The sequence below is a fragment of the Apostichopus japonicus genome, chromosome 12, assembly GCF_037975245.1.
Source record: "Apostichopus japonicus isolate 1M-3 chromosome 12, ASM3797524v1, whole genome shotgun sequence".
Taxonomy (NCBI): domain Eukaryota; kingdom Metazoa; phylum Echinodermata; class Holothuroidea; order Aspidochirotida; family Stichopodidae; genus Apostichopus; species Apostichopus japonicus.
The window spans coordinates 8,040,445-8,062,433 of NC_092572.1; the positions used below are offsets into that span (position 1 = coordinate 8,040,445).

General features: G+C 35.3%; 1 protein-coding gene and 1 long non-coding RNA gene across 3 annotated transcripts in view; one reads left to right on the plus strand and one right to left on the minus strand.

The window, feature by feature from the left end:
* The first annotated feature begins 1,405 nt into the window (after nucleotides 1-1,405).
* LOC139977873 (uncharacterized) lies at nucleotides 1,406-6,558 on the plus strand. Its single transcript, XR_011796727.1, has 3 exons — nucleotides 1,406-2,176; nucleotides 3,109-3,332; nucleotides 4,322-6,558. It is a non-coding gene; the product is annotated as an uncharacterized lncRNA (long non-coding RNA).
* Nucleotides 6,559-16,333: 9,775 nt separating this feature from the next.
* Nucleotides 16,334-21,989, minus strand: part of LOC139976887 (uncharacterized) — a 34,408-nt gene continuing 28,752 nt past the window's right edge. For both annotated transcript variants that reach the window (XM_071985761.1, XM_071985762.1), the window contains exons 9-11: nucleotides 21,764-21,933; nucleotides 20,511-20,590; nucleotides 16,334-20,254 (exon numbers count right to left, since the gene is read on the minus strand). In XM_071985761.1, coding sequence (XP_071841862.1) covers nucleotides 20,247-20,254; nucleotides 20,511-20,590; nucleotides 21,764-21,933 — 258 coding nt within the window. In that variant the 3' untranslated portion in view covers nucleotides 16,334-20,246. The remainder of the gene's footprint in view (nucleotides 20,255-20,510; nucleotides 20,591-21,763; nucleotides 21,934-21,989) is intronic.

Below are 21,989 nucleotides of genomic sequence, written 5' to 3' on the forward strand. Positions count from 1 at the left end.
ATGGTGGCGCGTAGCGTAGTTTGACCTTCCAAACGTCCCCCACCCCCTGATAATTATGGTAGATGGCCACACTCTGATCTTCCGTACCAATCCCAAATAGCTTCCGACGCCCCTGTTAATACACGTACGTTTCACCTGGATGATATAGCAATCGGTACCTAGGAATGTAACTATGTGTAATTGTGTATTGCATGTGTATAGGCCTATAATAGCCTGCATGAGGCCATTTTCTTCATCGAATAATATAAAGAGCTCTCGAACATTCTAACGTAGCGCCTGAAACAAGATTGACAGGGGCAATTTTCCCAAAATAACACCCGAAATTAAAAAAATAGTATTTTGGATCCTGATTATGAGATATTTCGGACATGAAATCCCTATTTTAAAGTTGGGTATATGCCGCTTGGAAACCTCGGCAAGTGCCGTTTCCGGCCAACTAGAGGGTTTGTAAATCCCAAAATTTTCTTGTACGCTTCGCGCCAACTCATGGTGGCGCTACGCTTAGATAGTCAACAAGGTCATATCCCCCCCACTCGGAAGTACGGATCGCCGCCCATGTTCCCACCACACGTCTTCCCCAACATAGCAACAACCAGAATAGGTAAAAACTGTAGGTCATACTGCTTCAGCTCCTTTATATATATGTTGGACATGAAGTCCATATGATTGTGACACGTGTAGGAATCACCTTTGAGACGTAACGGGTTTAACTGTCGATAATCCCTCGACTGATTAACCTGGATTCGCGACTGTTTAACCTCTATTATCAACCGATAAACGAATATTGAACATATGGCTCGCCATATACGTCAACAGTATCTGTTAAACCCTCTTCCTTTTTGACACCCAACCCATCTAACGGCACTGGCCTAAATATAGCGCTGTCTGATCAGCTTTAGTAGTCTATATTCCATAACGGTTAATACGCATATATGATCGCGATTGATAGTATTATGATGATGTTTGCGTTCCCAGTTTGCGTGTAGTTTTGTGATATAGAATGAAAATGTTTCTGACAAATGGAACATGAGAAGCAATGATACAGAAACACATACATTGTTATAAAAATTGGAATCATCATCTTTTTCATCTTTTCAAAAATAATTCAACTTTAACTTATCTTGGCCACTGAATTCGCTTGTATTTCAGCACAACGTTTACACAATAGATTATTCACACTGGCGACGGCTGTTCACAGCTACTAGTCATGTGACATTATTGCACAAAAGGGGAATCCCGGTTGAGGTCGCACTTCTGTTATCGGTAAAACAAGTGAAACATTTCAAATAAAGGTATGGGCTTGAATCAATTTAAAGACACTGCAGTCTGTAATTACTGACCATGAGTCATGGTCATTTATGCGTCCTAGACGTCTAATTATGATCACGTGACGTAAAGTTTCGTCAGCATTATCTACTGCTACAAGGCATGTTTGGTTACATTGTTTAACGCAATAATTGATACATAAGTGGAATCGGGAACGACAGTTTCTGAGTATGGTTCATGCAGTTTTTCGTAAGAAATTATCATTTTAATGTTCACTTTGTAAATCTCATGAATATGCGTAGACAGAGAAATAGAAGTTCATTTTTATGTGGGTAGGATTGGAACCTATTGCAGTTGATATAATATATTATGTTTAGAACATATTTATATAACATTTTACATGTCAATAAATTTAAATTAACTTATGTTTAATGTTTACATTATACTTACTTCATTACAAAACTTTATTTTCTGTATATTATCTGGCATTCGAGTTTGTCGTACGCCATGATTGTTTCGAGTATCATGAATCATTGATATATTTGCATACAGACTACTACTAAATTCTGGATACAGTTTTACTTGATATATATTTTAATATAATGGTCCGTTTGTTGTTGTTTAATATTCACTTAACCTATTTCCTATAAAATGTAAACTTGTTTACTTACTCATTTTCATTTACTGATCAAAATTGGGGGAAATTATAAAAAAAGACATAAGCAATTTTTGTGTATTTGTATTGTTTCTGGCATTGTTAACTATAAGACCCGTACTGGCATTGTTGACGTGACGAACGCATCCTTGTAGCATATCGAGCTGCAAACTTCATGCTTGCGTATATCTCGTTACTTGGAAACACATCGGTTAAGTTGTCTTGTTACTTGGATATGCAGAGAAGAAGGTTGACGTTAGTACCAGATTATTTCCATTTTAGCCCAGGCTGTATTCTTGGTGAAGTTTTAGGCCATTTACTGTAAGTGACAGTAGCCGACTGATCACACGTTTTTAATATTATACCAGGTTCATAATGTGTGTAATAGGGGTTAGCGTACAGCGCAGCAACATTGAACGGTAGCATTTATTGACACAGTGCATGTAGCGTGGACTCCACATTCTACACTAGTGGCTTGTGGGCGGAGCTTACCGTCTGCAAACTTGGACCAATGATTTGCAAATTCCGATACATGCAGTGTGTACTGTCGTCTGCTATGAAGCTGTGCATGTGGGATGAACACGCGAATGCCATTGATATAACATATAACGCACAGTGAAAGTGCAGAACACGGTATTTCGCTGTGGCACCGTTGAATGTTGCATTGCGTTCACATTTGGATAATCTGGTTAGAATTCTTCGTTCTATTTAGTTCGTATCGATATTGTTGATTCGTTGGAATATATTTCACTTCTCAGCATGTCGTTTTGATTCTTAACATATCAAGGTTTTAATATTGACAAAACTGTACACAGTGAGGAAGTAACTTCCTCTCCTAGTAATAGTATAGTAGGCATACTTTTAATAGTAGCCTCGTACTATATTACTGTATTATTTAAGTCTGTACTGTTAATGAGGAGATTGTGTCCATTTGTTCTTACCCTAATAGGTGGTACATTACCGGTGATCAGAATCACATCTATTTAAGCAGCTGCTTGGGATATTTTTACCATAGATGACCCCGTCATTGCTCAAACATTTAATTAAGGGGGATTGAAATGCTAATTTTGGTTGATCACTCGAACACTAATACCCATTATCAATGACTGTCAGATAGCAGATAACCTCATATCAAAAGAAGTCAAATAATTAATTTCTGAATTTTTCTTTCCATATTGTACATAAAGGAATAAAAGGATGAGAATCCAAAACGGGTGATCGCCAAATCACAACCCTCATATGTGAGAATCATTCCTATACCGAAGACATTGAAGTTGCTACATGGAGGAATGCTGCTGACTCTTCAGCGAAGCTTGGAAATTGGGTAGAAATAAGCCACGTTAATGTTAATGAAAGTTATGCTTTCTACCAAGAACCATCTGTGGCGACCACCAAAAACACTCAAGTAACAGTGAGTAAAAATACTGTAACCTTCAATTACAATGCATGTAGAACACTTATTCTAGTAAGTTTGTGACATCAGTGCTCATACTTGTTAGGTCACACAAGTTAAGTCAGTGCTCCATTTGATGATCATTCGTTCGCCTCAAATATTACAGATAGGTTTTGGACACAAAACAGAAACTGTGTTATGTTTTTCTGACAATTCTTTTTTTTTTTGAAAATTAAACAGAAGGAATTATTGAACACAGTGGAAACATATAGAATGTCCTCTTCAACAACAAATGTCTCAAATTGAGGCTTGATAATATGCTAGTGTGAGCTGTTATGGTGCATGCCAACTACCACTCTCTCTGCATGTGTCTCTCTGTTTGTATGTCTACCTGTCTGTCCATGCACACTGTCTATTTATAATAATAATAATAATCAGCAGTTATTTTTTACGACGCTTAAGCGACCACAAATGTGGGAAAAGCCCGCAAAGGCTTATGGATTACAACGTCCACGTCAGGTGGCTTCCAATTCAACATTTTAACTCAAATTTGGAATCTTTTCAATTCAAAATATAAAGTCATTTCAGATTGCTCTTGGATGAAAAACCAACCTTACTATGACCCGGCCGGGAATCGAACCCCGAACCTCCCTATTGCTAAGCCTATTGCTTCAAATGCCACCGCCTTTATCCACTTTGCCACAGCACCGGTTAAATGTCTGTGTTCAAGAACTTTAGCTCAAAAGATCATTTAGGTGTCATAAAAGGCCATTGTTTGAATATAGTCCCAATAAATCTCACCATATTAAAGGATTTAACTCTAGCATAAGGCACTGCATAAATAATGATATAAACACTAAAGTTCAAACAAAATCAAGGCTCCTTATAGCAATTCATTCCTGTGCACCTCTCAGGCTCCAAATTGCACAAACATGAAATGATAGTGAACAACATATCCATGCTTTCCTAACATCATTTATTCATAAACTATTCTTTTCTCTTTACAGGTAAAACCAACACCTGCATTAGAGACAACCTAAACATCACTGGGTGCATTGTGGAAGACAAAACTTTCCTACTACTCTGCTCAACTGATCATCACACATTGGAATATAAATCCACAGAAGAGACATTGAAGAAACTACTGTACTGTATTCATCCCTCATCAAGGAAAATATCGCAGGGTTGGATCAAGAAATGCAGATATCAACTACATCCACAATTCAAGACAAACAGATAATGTCCTTTAAACAAAACCTTGACAAAGTACTCGATACAGATTCCGACTGATGACTGGTTTATTCTCAAAACTATAACTCCAACCACAGCAAAAACACTTTACCATCATACAAACATACATTATGTAGTGTCGTAATAAAATATATTGCACACTTGGCGTTCGACAGAGAGTCAGAGAAGAGATGGCGTCGAAGTTTGCTACCAGAAGTTATCAATAAAACGAGTTATCCGTATTGTATTCAACTGTAAACGAATGCCTTGAACTGTATCCTTATATGAAACAACAAGTACTCTACACATTAGTCCTTACCTTCAAATCTAAAACTCTTGCCAACATAAACAGCACTACAAACAGAACATTACTAACATCCTCACTCCAACTCTCAACATACTTCAAAGACCACTTACTGTGCACAGTACTAGCACCATTGCTTCCTTTACATCTACTCATTCTTTTGCCATCACACCGTTCCTGCCTTGATCGCTTCACATTTCTGGCCACCCTGTACAGTCTTAACACCATTCTTACCTTAGCATCGCACTTTTGGTAACTTTGTACAGTAGAGACACCATTCCAAATTCACATCTACACTTCTGGCCATCAATAACAAACTATTATGATAACGTGTACAGTACTAACACCATTCTTGCCTATAGCTAAACTTCTGCCCATCAATAAACCAACTTCTGTGTACAATACTAACCGCACTCCTATTTTAAGATCTTTCTTAACCTATTGCTATCAATAACAATTAATAATCATTGTACAGTTCTAATACCACTACCACATTGATCAGTAGACCTCTAACATCAGTAAGCTATAGTACCTTTGTATAGTACTATAGTACAAGCAATCTGTCTTACCGTCACATATACACCTCTTGCTATCAACTAGAACCTCTTAGCTTTGTATAGTTTTAGTGTGCAGTCTTTCTACCATTTGCAGTACAGTACAACTCCATCTTTGCTGTTGACACTGCTAACTTCGAACTAAGTTTCTGTTAGTTACCTGTTCAGCAGTAACAATAAAAACCAAAACTACTAGCTTGTTACAATATATAATAAAATATACATAATTGCTCATGTTACATACTACCAACTAGAGGGAAAATATATGCAATAAATTTTCCGCAACCGTTACAATTGTCTAAGGTATGAAAAGTTCTTTCATATAAATGTCAATGTGCCAAAAAAAATTGCTTCAAGATTAAAGTTCCAAGCACCAACCCACTACACAATGGCACACATGTTAGGAACAAGCATGTTATCTTTCACTACCACACTCATATTCTATTAATCTTATAAATATTCTAGCAGTTTTCAACAAAGTTTGTGACAAAATAATATTTCATATTGTTTGTGTTGCACTTGATTCATATTCAGCTCCATTAACAAATAAGTCTGACACTGGGTTTGCCACTCCTCTATTTGAATGCAAGAAAACTCTTTTTCAATTGGTAGAGGTCAAAGAGCATTTAAGTTCTGTCACAAGACTTACCTCACTTTTAAACCAGAAAACGTGGATATGTCACACGTTTGTTATCTCAAATTATGTTCAAGAAATTTCTGTTCGCATTTTATGGATTGTGTAAAATAAAGGCTGTACTTTTTCATTGAACTTGCGAGGTAATAAGTTTCATAAAAGTTTCAACATAATAGCGTCGTTCATTGATAGTGTATATTTGTTCTGTGAAAAAGACTGGTTGTAGTGTTCAATGATACTGTTATATTACCAACTACTGCACCATTAATGCTCTTGTCAAAGTAATGATTATACACATTTTATTCACTTCTTCTTAGTTTCAACCATTTGCATTCAGCTTTCCAAAATGTTCCAAAAAACTTCAAGAAAGAAATAAACATGTTAACCAAGTATCCTTTGAATTCATTTGTTTGTATTATTTGTGTATACATGTTAATAATTATTACAGTATGTGGACAATCCGGTTAATAGTTTAAAGGATGGAAGAAAGGAATACAATGGCTACTAAGCAATTACCTGGATCTATAGACCAAGACTTATGGGCAGAGTGGTCATGAATTTTCGTAACCGCATTTCTAGTTTTGTCTGGGGTCTTTAAGGAGAATATGTAATTCAACAATGCATACATAAACGTGGTTCTTTTTCTTTTCCTTTTTAGAAAATTAAATATATATGTGTGTGTGTGTATATATATATATATATATATATATGTATATATATATATATATAGATATGTATATATATATATATATATATATTTATAATTATAAACATATATATATATATTGTATATATATATATATATATATATATTATGAAACGTACGTTATACATACTATTGTTACTTTTGCAACGCATAATTTTCTTGCTTTTTCCACAATAACTTCTAGTATATTCTTTTTTGTATCTATTGTAAATATAAATAGGTTATTCATTTCATGTTTAGAAGTAACAATTTTGGAAATGTAAGCTTTTCATTAACGTGGCAGGTCTAATTCGTTTGTATTAAAAAAAAAACATATCCTGTCAGAAGAGAAAGTTTTATGACTGGTAGTCACTGATATGGCAAGTATCGCGATTGGGAAAGTGCGAATATCGTAATAGCCCTGAATGACTATTTGCTAGACTGTCAAATATCTGAATGCGTACTTGAGCGAATTGTGCAGAGCTTGACAAAGAAATAAGGCCGCTTTGGATAACATTATGAACAGCGATTGTTTACCGGCAATACTTATAGGTATGAACTTAATGTCTGAAGGCTTATCTACCGACAAAAATATATCAGTAAACATTTTGTGGCTACTAGCTTAAAAAATGCTAATACTTGGTGAATAAAAAATGACCTTTTTCTACGTTAAAAATACGGCAAGTTACCGTCTGATTGGCATTATCTGTTTTGCCGAAAGAATTTGCAGACACATGTACAGAAACACACAAAATTAACCGTTATAGTTGAAAGATAATTTAGGATGAAGTACGATTATTTCAAAATGTTAAAGTTGAACAAAATGTGGTAAAATGTTCACTTAATTAATCAATGCGGTTCCATGGTTACTTATCTATACATTTGGTGTAAAATAATCACAAAGTATCAATATATTGCAGGATTTTGCAGGATTCTCTATTCCGAACATTGCAGTGGCGTAGCTAGAAAATTTGAGATTTCAGCACCCCCCCCCCCCCAGATCGCAGGAGATGGCACCTGTGAGGCAAAATAGCAACCAAAAAGATTTGCCACTTTGGTGACAGAAATGCAAAACAAGTTTTTTCTCTTTCATGCTGACTGGCCTTGCCAACTCAGCCAGACTTTTAACTTCAGGGAAGTTGGCATCATTTGTCGTTTCAAGGTGTCAAGGTCTTTCTCCCAACTCAAACCCCTGTGGGGTACCGGTAGGTTTGCAGGATATGCCCACATGTGGACTTAAATAGCATTACAGGAAGGAGATGGAAGACTAACACGCATCGATGTTTCGGTAATGGTCCACATTGGTGGCTCGGTGCTAATTAGGATATTTATTGGGTTTCTGAGGCAGCTGTCATCAGAACCTGGGTTTTTGTGCCAATCGATGACCGATAACATGTATTGGTATGTAAATTTCTTCTTCATATATCTAGCAACACTCTAAAAACAAACTAGAACAACTGAATTTGCATGCAAATACATGTTATTGTAGTGCACAGTGAAGATACATTTAAATGAATTTTAACTTGTAATTTTTGCTGGCTTAAATTTATTGGACAAGAATGAAAGTAGGTTTTCTGATAGCAAGCCAATACCAGAAATGCAAAGATGCGTCGTGTTTCCTTGCCAAGTTTTTTTTGGCAAATATTTCATGAACCACTCACAGAGTACAACTTGATCAACTCTGACAAAACTCTTGGGATAAATTTACTTGCAATGCAAAGGGATATTTCAATTAGTTCACAACAATGAAATTCTGTTATGAAGTTCACATTACAAGGTTATGGCCATTAGGCCTACAAGGTTTACACTATTTAACCCTTCTTGATACCCAATACAATCAATATAGTCCATCTACTCAAAAGGCCCAACCCTTACATCATGTATAGAATCAATTCAAGCAGACATTATGAAGCTATGGGCATTACAGTTTTCACTAACAACATCAATTGGAACCATCTAGTCAATATACCCAACGTACATACTAACTATGAAAACAATCCAAGTTATTTTGACTAAGTTATCGATGTTACAAGGTTTTGACTTTGACCTTTGATCTCTTAACATAATCAATAGGGACCATGTTCTCAATGTGCCCAATCTACATACCAACTATGAAAACAATTCAAGCTACTTCGGGTAAGTTATCACTCTTACAAGGGTTTCACTATATGACCTCTTTTGACCTTAAACACAATCAATCTTTAGCGTAGTGAGGGTTTGTGGCGCCCGGGGCAAGAAACCAAATTGGCACCCGTTCTAATATTGGCGCCCCTTCTAATTGTTTTGCTCGAAAATTTGCGCCCGTTATGGCAAAAAACCCACATTTTTGGTGCGGGAGAAACTGAAAACCTTTTTTTGCTTTTCGCCCTTTTCAAAAGGTATTTTGGGGTGCAAGAGAAACTGCAGACATTTCGTTTTTGCTTTTTGCCCCTGCTGATTTCGATTTGCCGTCCCCTAGAGGTGGCACCTGGGGAAACTCCCCCATAGCTACGCTACTGCAATCAATAGGAATCATCTGCTCAATATGCCCAACCTACATTCCAACTATGAAAACAATCCAAGTTGGGAGTGCCAAGATATCGCTGCTACAAGGGGGTGTCACACACACATCAACAAGGGCAAGAGGAAGTTTGGGCTACTTCAAAGAATGCATACATTTGAAATGTGGTTTTCAGTTGGTTGATTTGTTGAGTGCTGGTTCGATTTAGATTTGGATGAGGTTTTACAGTCCAGTTTCTAATTCATTGGTTTAAGTTGAGGCAGCGACAGCCTTTTTTCCAGTTGTCGTTTACTGGCTTGTTTTCCCTACTCGATTGCTTATGCCGAGCACCAAGTACAATGGAAGTAGGTTCTATTTTTAATGTCTTTGGTAGGACACGAACAGAATTCGAATCCCTGGTTGGAAACATTTCAGTGTTTGATATTTTGCAGATCAAATATTGCAGTACAGGTAGCCCAAACACATGAACTCTACAAACATAAAGGTAGGAGAATGGCATGTACTGTTACTTCATGTACAATTTGTTACTCAAATTGACAAATTCCCAAAAAGAGTATGGAGTGACATGTGATTTGAGATTCAAATTAAATTTTGAACATGGTTTTTAGTAGGCTGATAAATTGAATATTTCTGGATGCATTGCATTATTGCAAAATTGATCACACCACTTTTAATGAGGTTTGCTGCTGAGGTTCCCCGTGACAAGTATTTACATTCCATAAGTTTCTCAGTTGGTATATGGTTGGCATAATTCATTTACTGGTCCACACCAAAGCATAAATTGACAGTGAATTGTTGTTTTCCAAAAGTCTTTATTTCTCAGGTAGAGTAGCAAGTGTTTTTGTTAGCAAAGAACTATGAAATACTAAGAAAACAAGAAAACCAAAGATAAAATACACGGTTGAATGAAGATGGCATAAGATCCCTTACTGTTTGATAAGGAAGTATCATAAACAAGGATACATCATGACTGTTTGGAGTTGATTAAATTTACAAAGTAAATTTCTATATTGCAAAATCTTTATTGTTTGATTTCTTCTGGTCTACAATGATCTTTGGTCTCTTAAAATACCAATATAGTGCATAGCCTATAGCTCTCAGGCTCAATGTTCAGATTAACTGTAAAGAATCCAAACTAACATTGCCCATTTACTGATATTGCAGGGTGTTTTCTATTTAACTAGTCTCTCCCCCTCCAAAAAAGAAAAAAAGACTTGTCATTTCTGATGAACATCTATTCAATTGTCCTAACCTGTATTACACATTTGAAATGAATCTGAGCTAGCATTGGTAAGTTATAGGTTTCACTCTTTGCAAATGACCTCTGTCTTGTTGATTAATAGGTAGGTAGATGAGGTTTTGCGGTCCAGGTTTTAACTCGGTTTAAGTTGGGCCAGTGTTGATTAATAGGATTCATTAACCCAATATACATACCAATTGTGAAAACAATCTTAGTTTTAACTAAATGACCCATGTTGACCCCACTTATCTAGAATATGATATTGACATCCTTGATCTAATATGATTATTAGGTAATTATAATGTACCTGGTAGGACTAACCAACCTACCAATTATGAATTGTCCAAAGTTACCAAAAGTGTTGATCTGAAAATGACCTCCTATACAATTAATAAGGTTCATTTAAATTACTCCATAGTGCCAAATAAAAAGACAATCTGTATTACTATTGGTGAGGTTTTGCTGTTAAAGGGCAGGTGTGAACCACCCACACATGTACACACATGGTTGCATAGATTCGTTCAGCAAAGGAATAAAACATGTTTATTAGTGGGTCTACCTATACTTCATGACATAATGCACATTTAGTCATCTCTATTAGTGCAGGTGTGAAGAAAATTAGGCTCCTGGGTGCAATATTATCACCTTTTAAAAGATTTTACATTCAGCCCTGCCTACTCAACATTCAATAATCCTTATGAAATTACCATCAAAATCAAACGTACATATCTAGTGCCATGTTAATGTAACTAACTTTTTTCCATTTTAGATATGAGCAGGTTGGCACACACTTAGGGGTACATAACAAAGGTGAGCCAGATCAGTTTTGTAATATATTTATAAAGCTTACAAAAAAACACACTGAATTTATATCAGGAAGACACTGGAAGCTGCTGAGGAAAGAGTTTGCCAAATCTGAAAAGATTTTTTGAACTTAGCTAGCCTGAAAAGTGTGTATTCACTATTGATACAATACCTTTGATATACTATCCTTAAGTGACTGTATAGACTCTTTTTGAAATGGCAAAGAATCAAAATGGAAGAAAATGGAATGCATTACAAATGATGTAGTTTTAGTTTTCAAAATATGATTAAATCAAATGTGTACTGCTGTACTAAACAAGTGATCACACTAGCAATGATGATAACAGATGGATAAGGCAGGAACAGTCAAATACTTAACACTATGTAGAAAACAAATTAAATAACTTCATCATGTCATCCATACTTCACAATACCAGAATACAGCACCCTTTCCTCGGTAAAAAAGTATAACATAATAAATATGGAAATACAAGTCTCTGGTGTAACAAAATAAATGCCAAACATCGCATGAAATATAAAGGAAGGCACACTAAACAAAAGGAACATGGTATTTTGTCACTTACTTATGAAGCAACCTATAAAGTCTCTTATACTGTATGAAATCACTTACTACTTTTATTATGAAGATCACCTATGATTATTTTTTTTATATCAGCCTCAGATGTAAAGGTTACACAAAGATAATTGAAGAGTGCACTTTTGTACATAATAAATTATTACAAGTTACATATCTGCTAGTTACAAAAGTAATGTCATGTGTGGCAAAGTTCTTTTCTCCAATACTGTAATCCTGAAATTGATTTCTTTGTATCCTGCTCTTTTTTAATGTTGGTTTTGCTAAAGGTATAGATGTCCATGGTGAAAGGCAACTTTTTTTTACTGTTACACTCCAAAAGCATAAAAGAAATATCTTTCAAATGGTAATGTCACTTACTTATGAAGCAACCTATAAACCAGGATTTTGGTCATATATCAACACATTTCCTGGTTATTTTTTATCACAAAATTATTTTGAAATTTGTCTTTTACTGTTTAATTTGACCTGAAAAAGGTCAACATAACTGCAGATGAAAGTCAAATTTCAAACATTTCTCTGGTCCAAATGACCAGGAGATGTGTTGGGCAATGTGATCTAAATCCTGGTTAAATAATTACACAATTGTGCTTTTAGAGTGTATGAAGTGAACTATCAACAGTGTGATATTCTATATGTTACACATTATTAAACATGTCATTAATCACGATACAGGTAATATCATTGTTGCCAAGATTTTGGGCATGATTTGGTTTCATTTTTTTAGGTAATCAATATAAATCATGAAATGTAATGTTCATGGTAAGTCAAAGTTCCTGTTAGGGATTTGCTCATCCTACTCAGAATCACTATCCAAGTTGGTGACATTTTGAATCACACAGGTGATTGCTTCGTTGTCCTTGACAGTCATTTGAGCAGTGAAGGGCAAAAGAGTTGAAAGAACTGCTTGCCAGTCATCCTCGTCAGTGTTAAGCATTGTCTTTAGTATGTTGACATTTATAGTGACTGTCTCATCATCTGCAAGTAACAGCTGAATGCTGTTCTCTTCCTCGTTGTATGCAACTACTTCTTTAGTTAGTGTTTCATTAGGTGGCTCAGTTTTCTGTTGCATGAAAGGGAAAGATAATGATAGTTCCATTAAAGGAAGCATGGAAACGATAATTGGGGACACCGTATTGGCTGAAACGATAATTGGGGACACCGTATTGACTGAAACGATAAATGATGAAACAGTTGGTTGAAACTATAATTGAGGAATGTATAAACAACAAAAGAAGCAGTACGTATTGCCTGAAACAATTGTATAAGTTTTAGTAAACGGTATTGGCTGACACAATAATTGAGGAAACTGTACTAGCTGAAACAATAATTGAGGAAACTGTTTTGACTTTTGACTCAAATGATAACTTGAGGAAACTGTATTGGCTGAAACAATAATTGAGGTAACTGTATTGGCTGAAACAATAATTGAGGTAACTGTATTGGCTGAAACAATAATTGGGGATGCCGTATTGGAAACAACAAAAGAAGCAGTACTTATTGCCTGAAACAATAAGTAGTAAGTTTTAGTAAACGGTATTGGCTGACAAAATAATTGAGGAAACTGTACTAGCTGAAACAATAATTGAGGAAACTGTACTAGCTGAAACAATAATTAAGGAAACTGTTTTGATTTTTGACTGAAATGATAACTTGAGGAAACCGTATTGGCTGAAACAATGATAATTGAGGAAACTGTATTGGCTGAACGATATTTGAGAAAACCGTATTGGCTGAAAAGATAATTGAGAAAACAGTATTGGCTGAAATGATGATTGAGGAAACAGTGTGGACTGAAACGACAAGATAATTGAGGAAATCGTATTGGCTAAACTGATAATTAAGGAAGCAGTATTGGCTGAACCGATAATTGTAGAACAGTTTTGGGTGGAAAAATACTTGGGGAAACAATCATTGAAAAAAGAATAAAACGAAATAATAATTCAGACAACAACTTTAAGAATCAGCAATATCAAACAATTCAATCATTAAACTGGGGGCCAATCAAAAGTAGGCCTATACCTAATCTGAAAAAGTATTTAATACCGGTAAGCCAATCTAGGTAGGCTATGCTGAATGAAAAAAGGACCATTTAAAGAGTACTATAACGAAACAACTGTTATAAATTGGAACCTGGTAATATTTAAAATTAAATATTTAATTTGCCTTGTTAGAGGCTACTGAAATAGTGAATACTATCTGCAGCACATGCCTACACAGTTAGTTACGAATTAAGGCTGTAGTACAACCCTTTACATATATACACGAGTTGTACAACGACTAAACCGAGTACCCCTATCAGTGTCAGTTTAATACTATGTAACTGTTCGGACTGCAACTTGTTGTAGAATAGGCCTACTGTTCTAAGGTAGGCTACCGATATGTACGCCAACAAAGCCTAACGTTAGGCATCAAAGAATTAAGAAACTAGCCTAGGCCCCCTAAATTTGTTCAAAGTATACGGAACAACAGTTCTTATCGTCCAACCTGTTGTACTCTAGGCATGATACTAACTATTCATAAAAGAATAATTATATAATTCACCTTTACTTGTCTCCAATTCTGCCCTCCGTGATGTCTGCAATCAGTAACACCAGTTCATTCAAACGTACACTTCTCGACGTACAACCGCGTAAGCACGTACACGATATGCACGTAGGCCAATACTGTAGTCAGTCACACAAGGTCCGTGGACGCGGCCCATGCACGTACATAACATACACAACAGTACTTTCTTCCCAGGGCAGTAATTACAAGATGACGAAACTCAGTTCTCGAGATCAGTCACCTTGATCTTGCGGATTAATTTGCAATAGTATCGACTTTGGCTTTTGAATATGTTTCATATCCAACATGCTTTAATGAATGTTAGTTATGTTTATTGAATAATTCGTTGAATTCTTGTAGAATTTGTTATTTCTTGCATAGTTTTTTGTACTAGTATGAATCCCCTGGAGCACTACTTTTTGTTTACGCGCAAAATCGGACAGTTATCCGCCCCAGCAAACAAAGATTTGCAAATTTGGAAAAGTGTGTTTTTCCAGCGCGGCGGACTTGTGAAATCGAAATCTGTTTAGAGCGCCAATGTGTATGTACACAAAGCATCCAGTTAAACAATATCTGAAACCAGCCCTGCAGGTTGATCAGTCAGGCAACAAATGCCAATATTGTAGTGCGCATGCGCACTACAATAATGAGTGGATTTCATTCCATTGGAGTGATCACTCGGCGCACTTCAAATTAAGAGTGGAATTTAACTCTATTGGAGTTAAGTGTGTTTAGAAATATGTAATTAAAACAGGCGAGAATATCTCGATAAAGGTGACAAATCCTACACTTGAATGACAACCTTTCTTACTTGTTTCAAACCACTGCAAATGCAAACCGTTGGCAAAGCCCAATTGGTTTGGGCGACAGCATATAATGCTGGAGGCCCATTTACATTTCAACTATATAGATTTATATCATTGTTCTTTTCAGTGTTCTTGAGCATTTCAAGGTCACCAAAGAACAGGACTATTGTTGAGGCGATTACAGATTCTATAGTGATGACAAAACTACACGAAAATGTGTGTTTAAAATGTCCTGTCTTGTTGACAGAATATAATGAGAATACAGGGTTAATATGGAGACTTGGATTTAACCAATCGTATTTATTTAGAGGTGAAGCAAAAACTTACGACAACAGGAATTTTCCTTTGACGATAAACAAGTGTGAGTCGAAGTACTACGCACTGGGAGTACTCAATGTCGCAAATTGGTGTCAATGATGTAAGGTATACGTGTTGGAGAAAGGATCAAATGATATTTTCGTTTGTGGTTCATGTCCACGGTAAATTTTAAGCATACTTTCAGTGGTTGCGGACAAATATAGCTTTTTTCAACAATGAATTATAAGTTAATCATTGATATTTATCAGGGTTTATTTTAATCATGATGATGACAAACGAAGCTTCAGAAGTGATTTGCGAGAAATCTATAAATTTAGACTATAATTATATTGTTTAGGTGGCCAGTGTAATATTTCGAAGATCATGAAATTGCTGGAGTGTTTATTCCCTACCGCCCTTCTAGCGACTGTTAATCTTTCAAACGAGCTGTTAGGTAGGTTGTGAGAATGTAAATAGCTTAGCATTGAAGCACACATGACTAAGTTCAACTTCAAAATTAATACAAATGTTTCAAGAGAATGCATCTTCTAAGAAATTTTGTGTATCCGAAAATGATTAATTGCTATAAAATTGCTGAAAATTATATCACTTCGACATTATTTCACCACATATTGATATGTATTTCCAAATAAAATAAAAAACTCAGTTTCTGAATGAGAATCAACATTCCTGTAAGAATTACACAAGTCAATATTTAAAACAGGAAGAGAACATACAAGGATATTTTAGTTCCGTTAAAATCATAATAAAATTAACACAAAATAAGAAACAAACACAAAACGTTAGACCATTTACATTTGTTAGAGCATAACGTGCTGCCCATATTATATTTGTGCTGTGACAGACTCTACTTGCATGTTACATGTGATTATATTTTACTCGCTGTATTATTTTTTAGGGCCTACATCACTTTTTAACCAAGTTAATGCGGTTTAAAGGTTAAGCAGGTTAACTAAAATACATTTAAATGTTGAAAACAAAACATAATTGGTGTACACATTAACTGCAAGGTGGAGGGAGGGGGGAGGGGGATCTCAGATTTTCCCCAGACTGTGGCGGCCTTAATATGTAAGGGACAGCGGTAAATTAAGGGTTTTATATTTTGCCGATATGAAATGGAATCTCAGAGATATATTATTTGTTATTGCAGATAACTCAACAAACGAAGACTGGCTGCAAATCAGATTGCTGGCTGAACATCTCAGACATATTCCGAAACACAGAAATGTTGTAGAAAATAGGAAATGTAGGCAATGTAGGCAATAAATTGCTTAAAATCGTTTACATGAATTATGCACCTGTCACTGAATTTTGCTCTATCAAAAGTATTTCTGTTATTTGATTTATGCTTGGTAACAAATTGAATTGCTCGATATAACATATTCTTGTTCCACTTTCTTTGATCCAAACACTTAAGGTCCTCACAACATTTGCACGGAATACCAAGTCGTTTGTGCCTGTAAATTAAAAGTTAACACCTGCGCAGTTACCTGGCCGTGTCATAAAAACGTGTGAGATTTCCTCAATTTCATCTATTAATAAACAATAACGTCGACTAAGTTAGAAAATTTGTTTAAAAAGTATGCACAAAACAATAATTCTTAAAACGGAACTGTACAAATCGCATCTTTTTTTTAAATTATGATCACATGTTTAACTGCAAACAAATGTCTATTATGCAAAAGCTTTACCATTTGACGTATATTGGCGATGCTGATCTTCTTTAACATACAGACAGAGGGGGAATTAAAACAAGGACGCAAATTATGCAATTGTAAATGAAAACTTTTAAAAAACGTTCCCACCCTCTTTATTAGTAAACTTTGACGTTGAATCAAAGTAGCTATATTTATTACTTCTACTTTTATATGTAAAACACTTCTGTTCTCTAAGTATTTATTTCTTCGGTTGCGAGTGTACTTTTGCACTTTTCCGTTGTCTGGATAAATGTAAGTTATTTACGGTCTGATAAGTTTCTAGACGGTATTTTGATATTATTTTTTTCTTCTCATATTATTGATGCATATTACAGTAGCTACATTTGTAGAATTTAACAAAGCAGTTAAAAAATAGTTGAGCAAAATGAAGACAATATTTAACTTTTTATCATGTTATCAACTAGATTGGATGAATGTTAAATTGGAAATGATATTGAAGTTTTTCAAAATGTACAATATTGATATAATATGATAAAATGTTGAAATATAACATACCGAGTTTGAAAAATATGTATATCTACGTAAAAAATTACCAATATGTAACAAAATGAAAGATATGATACCGAAATATGTAAATATAAAGACAAATATTGCCAGGTGGTATTCGTCAAGACGCTAAAAACAACTTCAACCATTTCTATTAACAGATTGAATGTTGTTTGTTCTCTCGTGGGTCTTTTCATAGACTTAAACAGAAAAAACCCAGCGTTACTGTATTGTATTCATGGTGTTAATTATTGTGGAGGTAGGGGACACGTGCTCCAATCTTGAGAGGTTCGGGGACACAATATCAAACATCCCTTCCCCCATGTTGGGTGACTAACTCGTGTAGGCGCTAGGATTATCATGCTCATAATGACTCGTGTGTCTTATAAAGGGGCCAAAACATTGAGATCATTCGTTATAAATGTTTTATTACCATCTGATTAACCACCCCGGTTGCAAAATAGAGCTTTTCAACTGATTTGCAATAAGAATTATGGATTTCATTTATAGCGTAAGTAATGAGGAACCGCGCCGATACAGCGATGAGGCTGTATACTTAGCCAGCAGATGTCGAAAGCCCACAGCATTCGCTTAACTCTTTTCCAATATATTACTATTGATATTTTATAGTGTGTTGTATAATCACTTACCAGCAATATAACAGTACATGCCAATTGTATCGTTCATTCAGTTTGTTTAGCTATGCAATTCATTATAGTTTTAAGTGTATTTGAGATAATTATATATGTCATAGAAGTTTTGAGACAGATACACATATGGTGCTAAGTCTGGGTGCTAAGCTGTTATAGTCATATTGTTGTTACAGCCATGTTACCCACATCTCAAATTGTGGTGCGTAGTTATCTACAAATGTTCACAAAACATTATTTTTGATTAAGTTAACTGATGCCAAGTTCATGTCCGTAGCCTACGGGATAGGGTGGACAAGGGGAGCTGTCCCCGTGAGATTTCCTCGTTCTAAATGAAAGTCGCCCTAAGATAATGTGAACGCCTGGACAGTATGCGTTATATCAGTTAGTTTCAGCGAAATGATCAAATCAGTTCTTCTGATTTCAATAGTCCATATTGTGCAGACTCAATATTCTAGGCACGTATTGTAGGAATGACTTTCATATGAATACAATGTTTATTTAAATCACTCATTACGTACATGCACAATCTCGGATGCGACGAACGTGCGTTTGGTTTGGTTGGAATACAAATAAACGTAGAGAGTTCATAATATTTATCCTGCGCGACCAGTGTATAGTCTAATGTAAGACTATAAATCATGAATATCTTCATTACATCTTGATGCATGATATAGGCCTATCCGTTTGATTGATAGCCCTTTTATCAGTGCCCAAATGTTTAACTAATAATATTGAGGCAAAGTCCCCTACACATCCTACCCACTAAGCTCATTTACCTCCACTCTGCATATAAAGGTTACGGATACCACAGAATCCTCTAGAGTGATTTTTTTTTTAAATATTCAATTACGTGTTTATACATCAATGAATAAAACAGACCTTATTAAGACACGTAACGGCCTATTTTCCATACAAAATTATTTTACCGAATGCTTAATTCATATTTTGTTTGTCAATTTCCAGAACATGAGATCTCAACATTTAGAAAGTTTAGATGTAAATAGTAAGGCCTAGGAATTCATGGGTTTGTATGTGCCTTATAAAGTGAATGTGCCCAGAAACCCCAGTAGAATATGTGATGTGTAATGTTGATACTATATGTGTACATGTCGTAGACATCTGTATAGGAATATTATTTCCTTCTTGTGTGCTAAATTTAAGAATGTTTCCAATTTTGTTTAGGTTCCAAATGTATTAATCATAAGAAAATCTCTAAGTTACACACGGATGCTACATTGATAAGTCTTCTTTTTTTTAAATCTAGTCCCTTGTCATATGTGCCTATTGTTAAAATGTATTTGTGACTGACATGTCCAGTCAGGGATCAACAGAAGCAAATTTCTGGATGTGAATCCACCCCTTGTGCCCCCCGGTTGTTGATCTTCGCATTAACAATATGTGCCTTGTGCATCCTGGAGTGAATCCACATTCATAGTAAAAAGTTCATCAAACAGTCGCTTATGAGGTCTTTCGGATCGGATGATCGCAACAACAGTAGCAACGCTTACGAAAACTTTACAAACTCTATATATTACGTAACATCGTGTCTCCATAAAGTTCCCGGTATATTGGACATACGTTTTGAGTAAGGTAAATATCACTTAAATCTGATTAGAGTTACATGTCTTTTGGAAACAATCCCTTTTTCATTTTCCTTTCTCTGTAGAATTTTAGTACTCGAATTGTCGCAGGCGATGTCTTCTCACATTTATGTACTAAAAACGTTACATTACGTTGAGATGTCTTTCGGCCACAATTCATTTACCCATTTTCCTTTCTCCGGGTTGAAGTTTGGTACGCTCATGGCAGCAGGTGATTTTGTAGTCACAGTATATACCCTGAACTGATCTATTCTTTGCTAAGCAACTGAAAAAAAATGTAGAGAAGGTGTGTTATTAGTAATTTGAAACATGTCTATACATGAAAGCACTTCATCGTGAACCGAACCAACTAAATTCGATGCCCATAGCATATTTTGCAACTTAGTGATTTTTTTTATAAACTTGAAAACAGACCGTTAAAAAAAATGCAATAACCCTAAATCTAATGCACATACAAAAATAGTTTCTGTATCTTGTTATTGTATGTTATGAAGAAAGATCAAATTCAGATTATCACTCACTTTTTATCTTCAATTCCGTCGAAAGAACTCCTATATTTTTGTCTTCTTGAAGATCCCTCGGTAACGAACACTTTACGAACCTTAATTAGAAAATATCAAGAAATAAATCTATAATATATCAAGCCAGGATATGTTAAAAGAAGCAGCACTCGTCTACAACGCAGCCCTCCGGAAAACTGGATAAATGTAGGAAATTGAATACAAACCGAAGAGCAGCAAACATACCCAGAAAAAGAAGGAAAAGAACAGAGCCAATAAATAATTTGATACACCATACCATATAGCAGAAACGCTGAAGCCAATGTCGGTGCACAGTTTCTGAAACTTTTACCTTGTGACCACGCCTTGCACAAGATATTCAACAAGAAAATAAATTAATGTAATACGTTCTTTGCTCCTTAATCCGCTTCCTGTATATATATATATATATATATATATATATATATATATATACACATATATTTATATTTATATACATATATTTATATATATATATATATATATAAAGTTGGTTGATTGGCGTCTATCTTAGCGCAGAGTGCTTATGTCCGGTGGACAGAGCGAAATATATGTTGAGCCTAGTTGAGACAAGTGGAACACTAGTGTTCCAAGTGTTCCACTTGTCTCAACTAGTCTCGATAGTAGTTATCTAGTCTCGAGATTCGAATCCCGGTTGAGACTGGAATCTTTTTCACAGTTCTTGATTTACCAAATCAGTACGGTTTTCATTGATAATTGTTCATTTGCCTCTTTCGTTTACCTCCAATTCATTAACATAAAGTCTGTTCAAAGTATCTCTTTAGAAATACGGCTTAAGGAATCACAACTGATTTCGAGTTGGTCAGCATCATGTGTGGTCTCTGGAGTAAGGCAAAATATGTCACCAAAAACAGGACTAGTATTGTTCGATACAGGTGACAAACGCCTACAGTTGAATTACGACCTTCCTTGCCGGTTTCGAACCTTTGGACATCCAATCAGCGTCCATAACCTATAGTGTTTAGGGTTTCCGCGTACAGAGTGGGGTGCCCGGGTTCGAGTCCCGGTGGAGGCTGGAATTTTTCCACTCTGCTTGATTTTCCAACTCGATACTAATTTTCATTATATATGTATATATATATATATATATATATATAATAATAATAATAATATATGTAAAGATAGAAAAAGTCCAAATTTACCAAGACAACGAACGATAAAAACTATTCACATTTTGCGGATGATTATAACGAAGTATTATCAAACGTTCTTACTGTAAATTTTCTGGACATTTTTGATTAGTAAGGCTGTTGATGATTGATGTGAATTGGCTGTCGTTGATGTTCATTTCTAGAAATTGCAGGGTCTCTAATGAGGGCAGTGTAACGTCTTTTATGAAGTCAATAGCACACTCTTCTCTAAATGTCATACCTTTTAGTTTTACCTGTTGGAAGACAAGTAAATGGAAAGACTTTAATTACGATATATTTCCATGTTGAA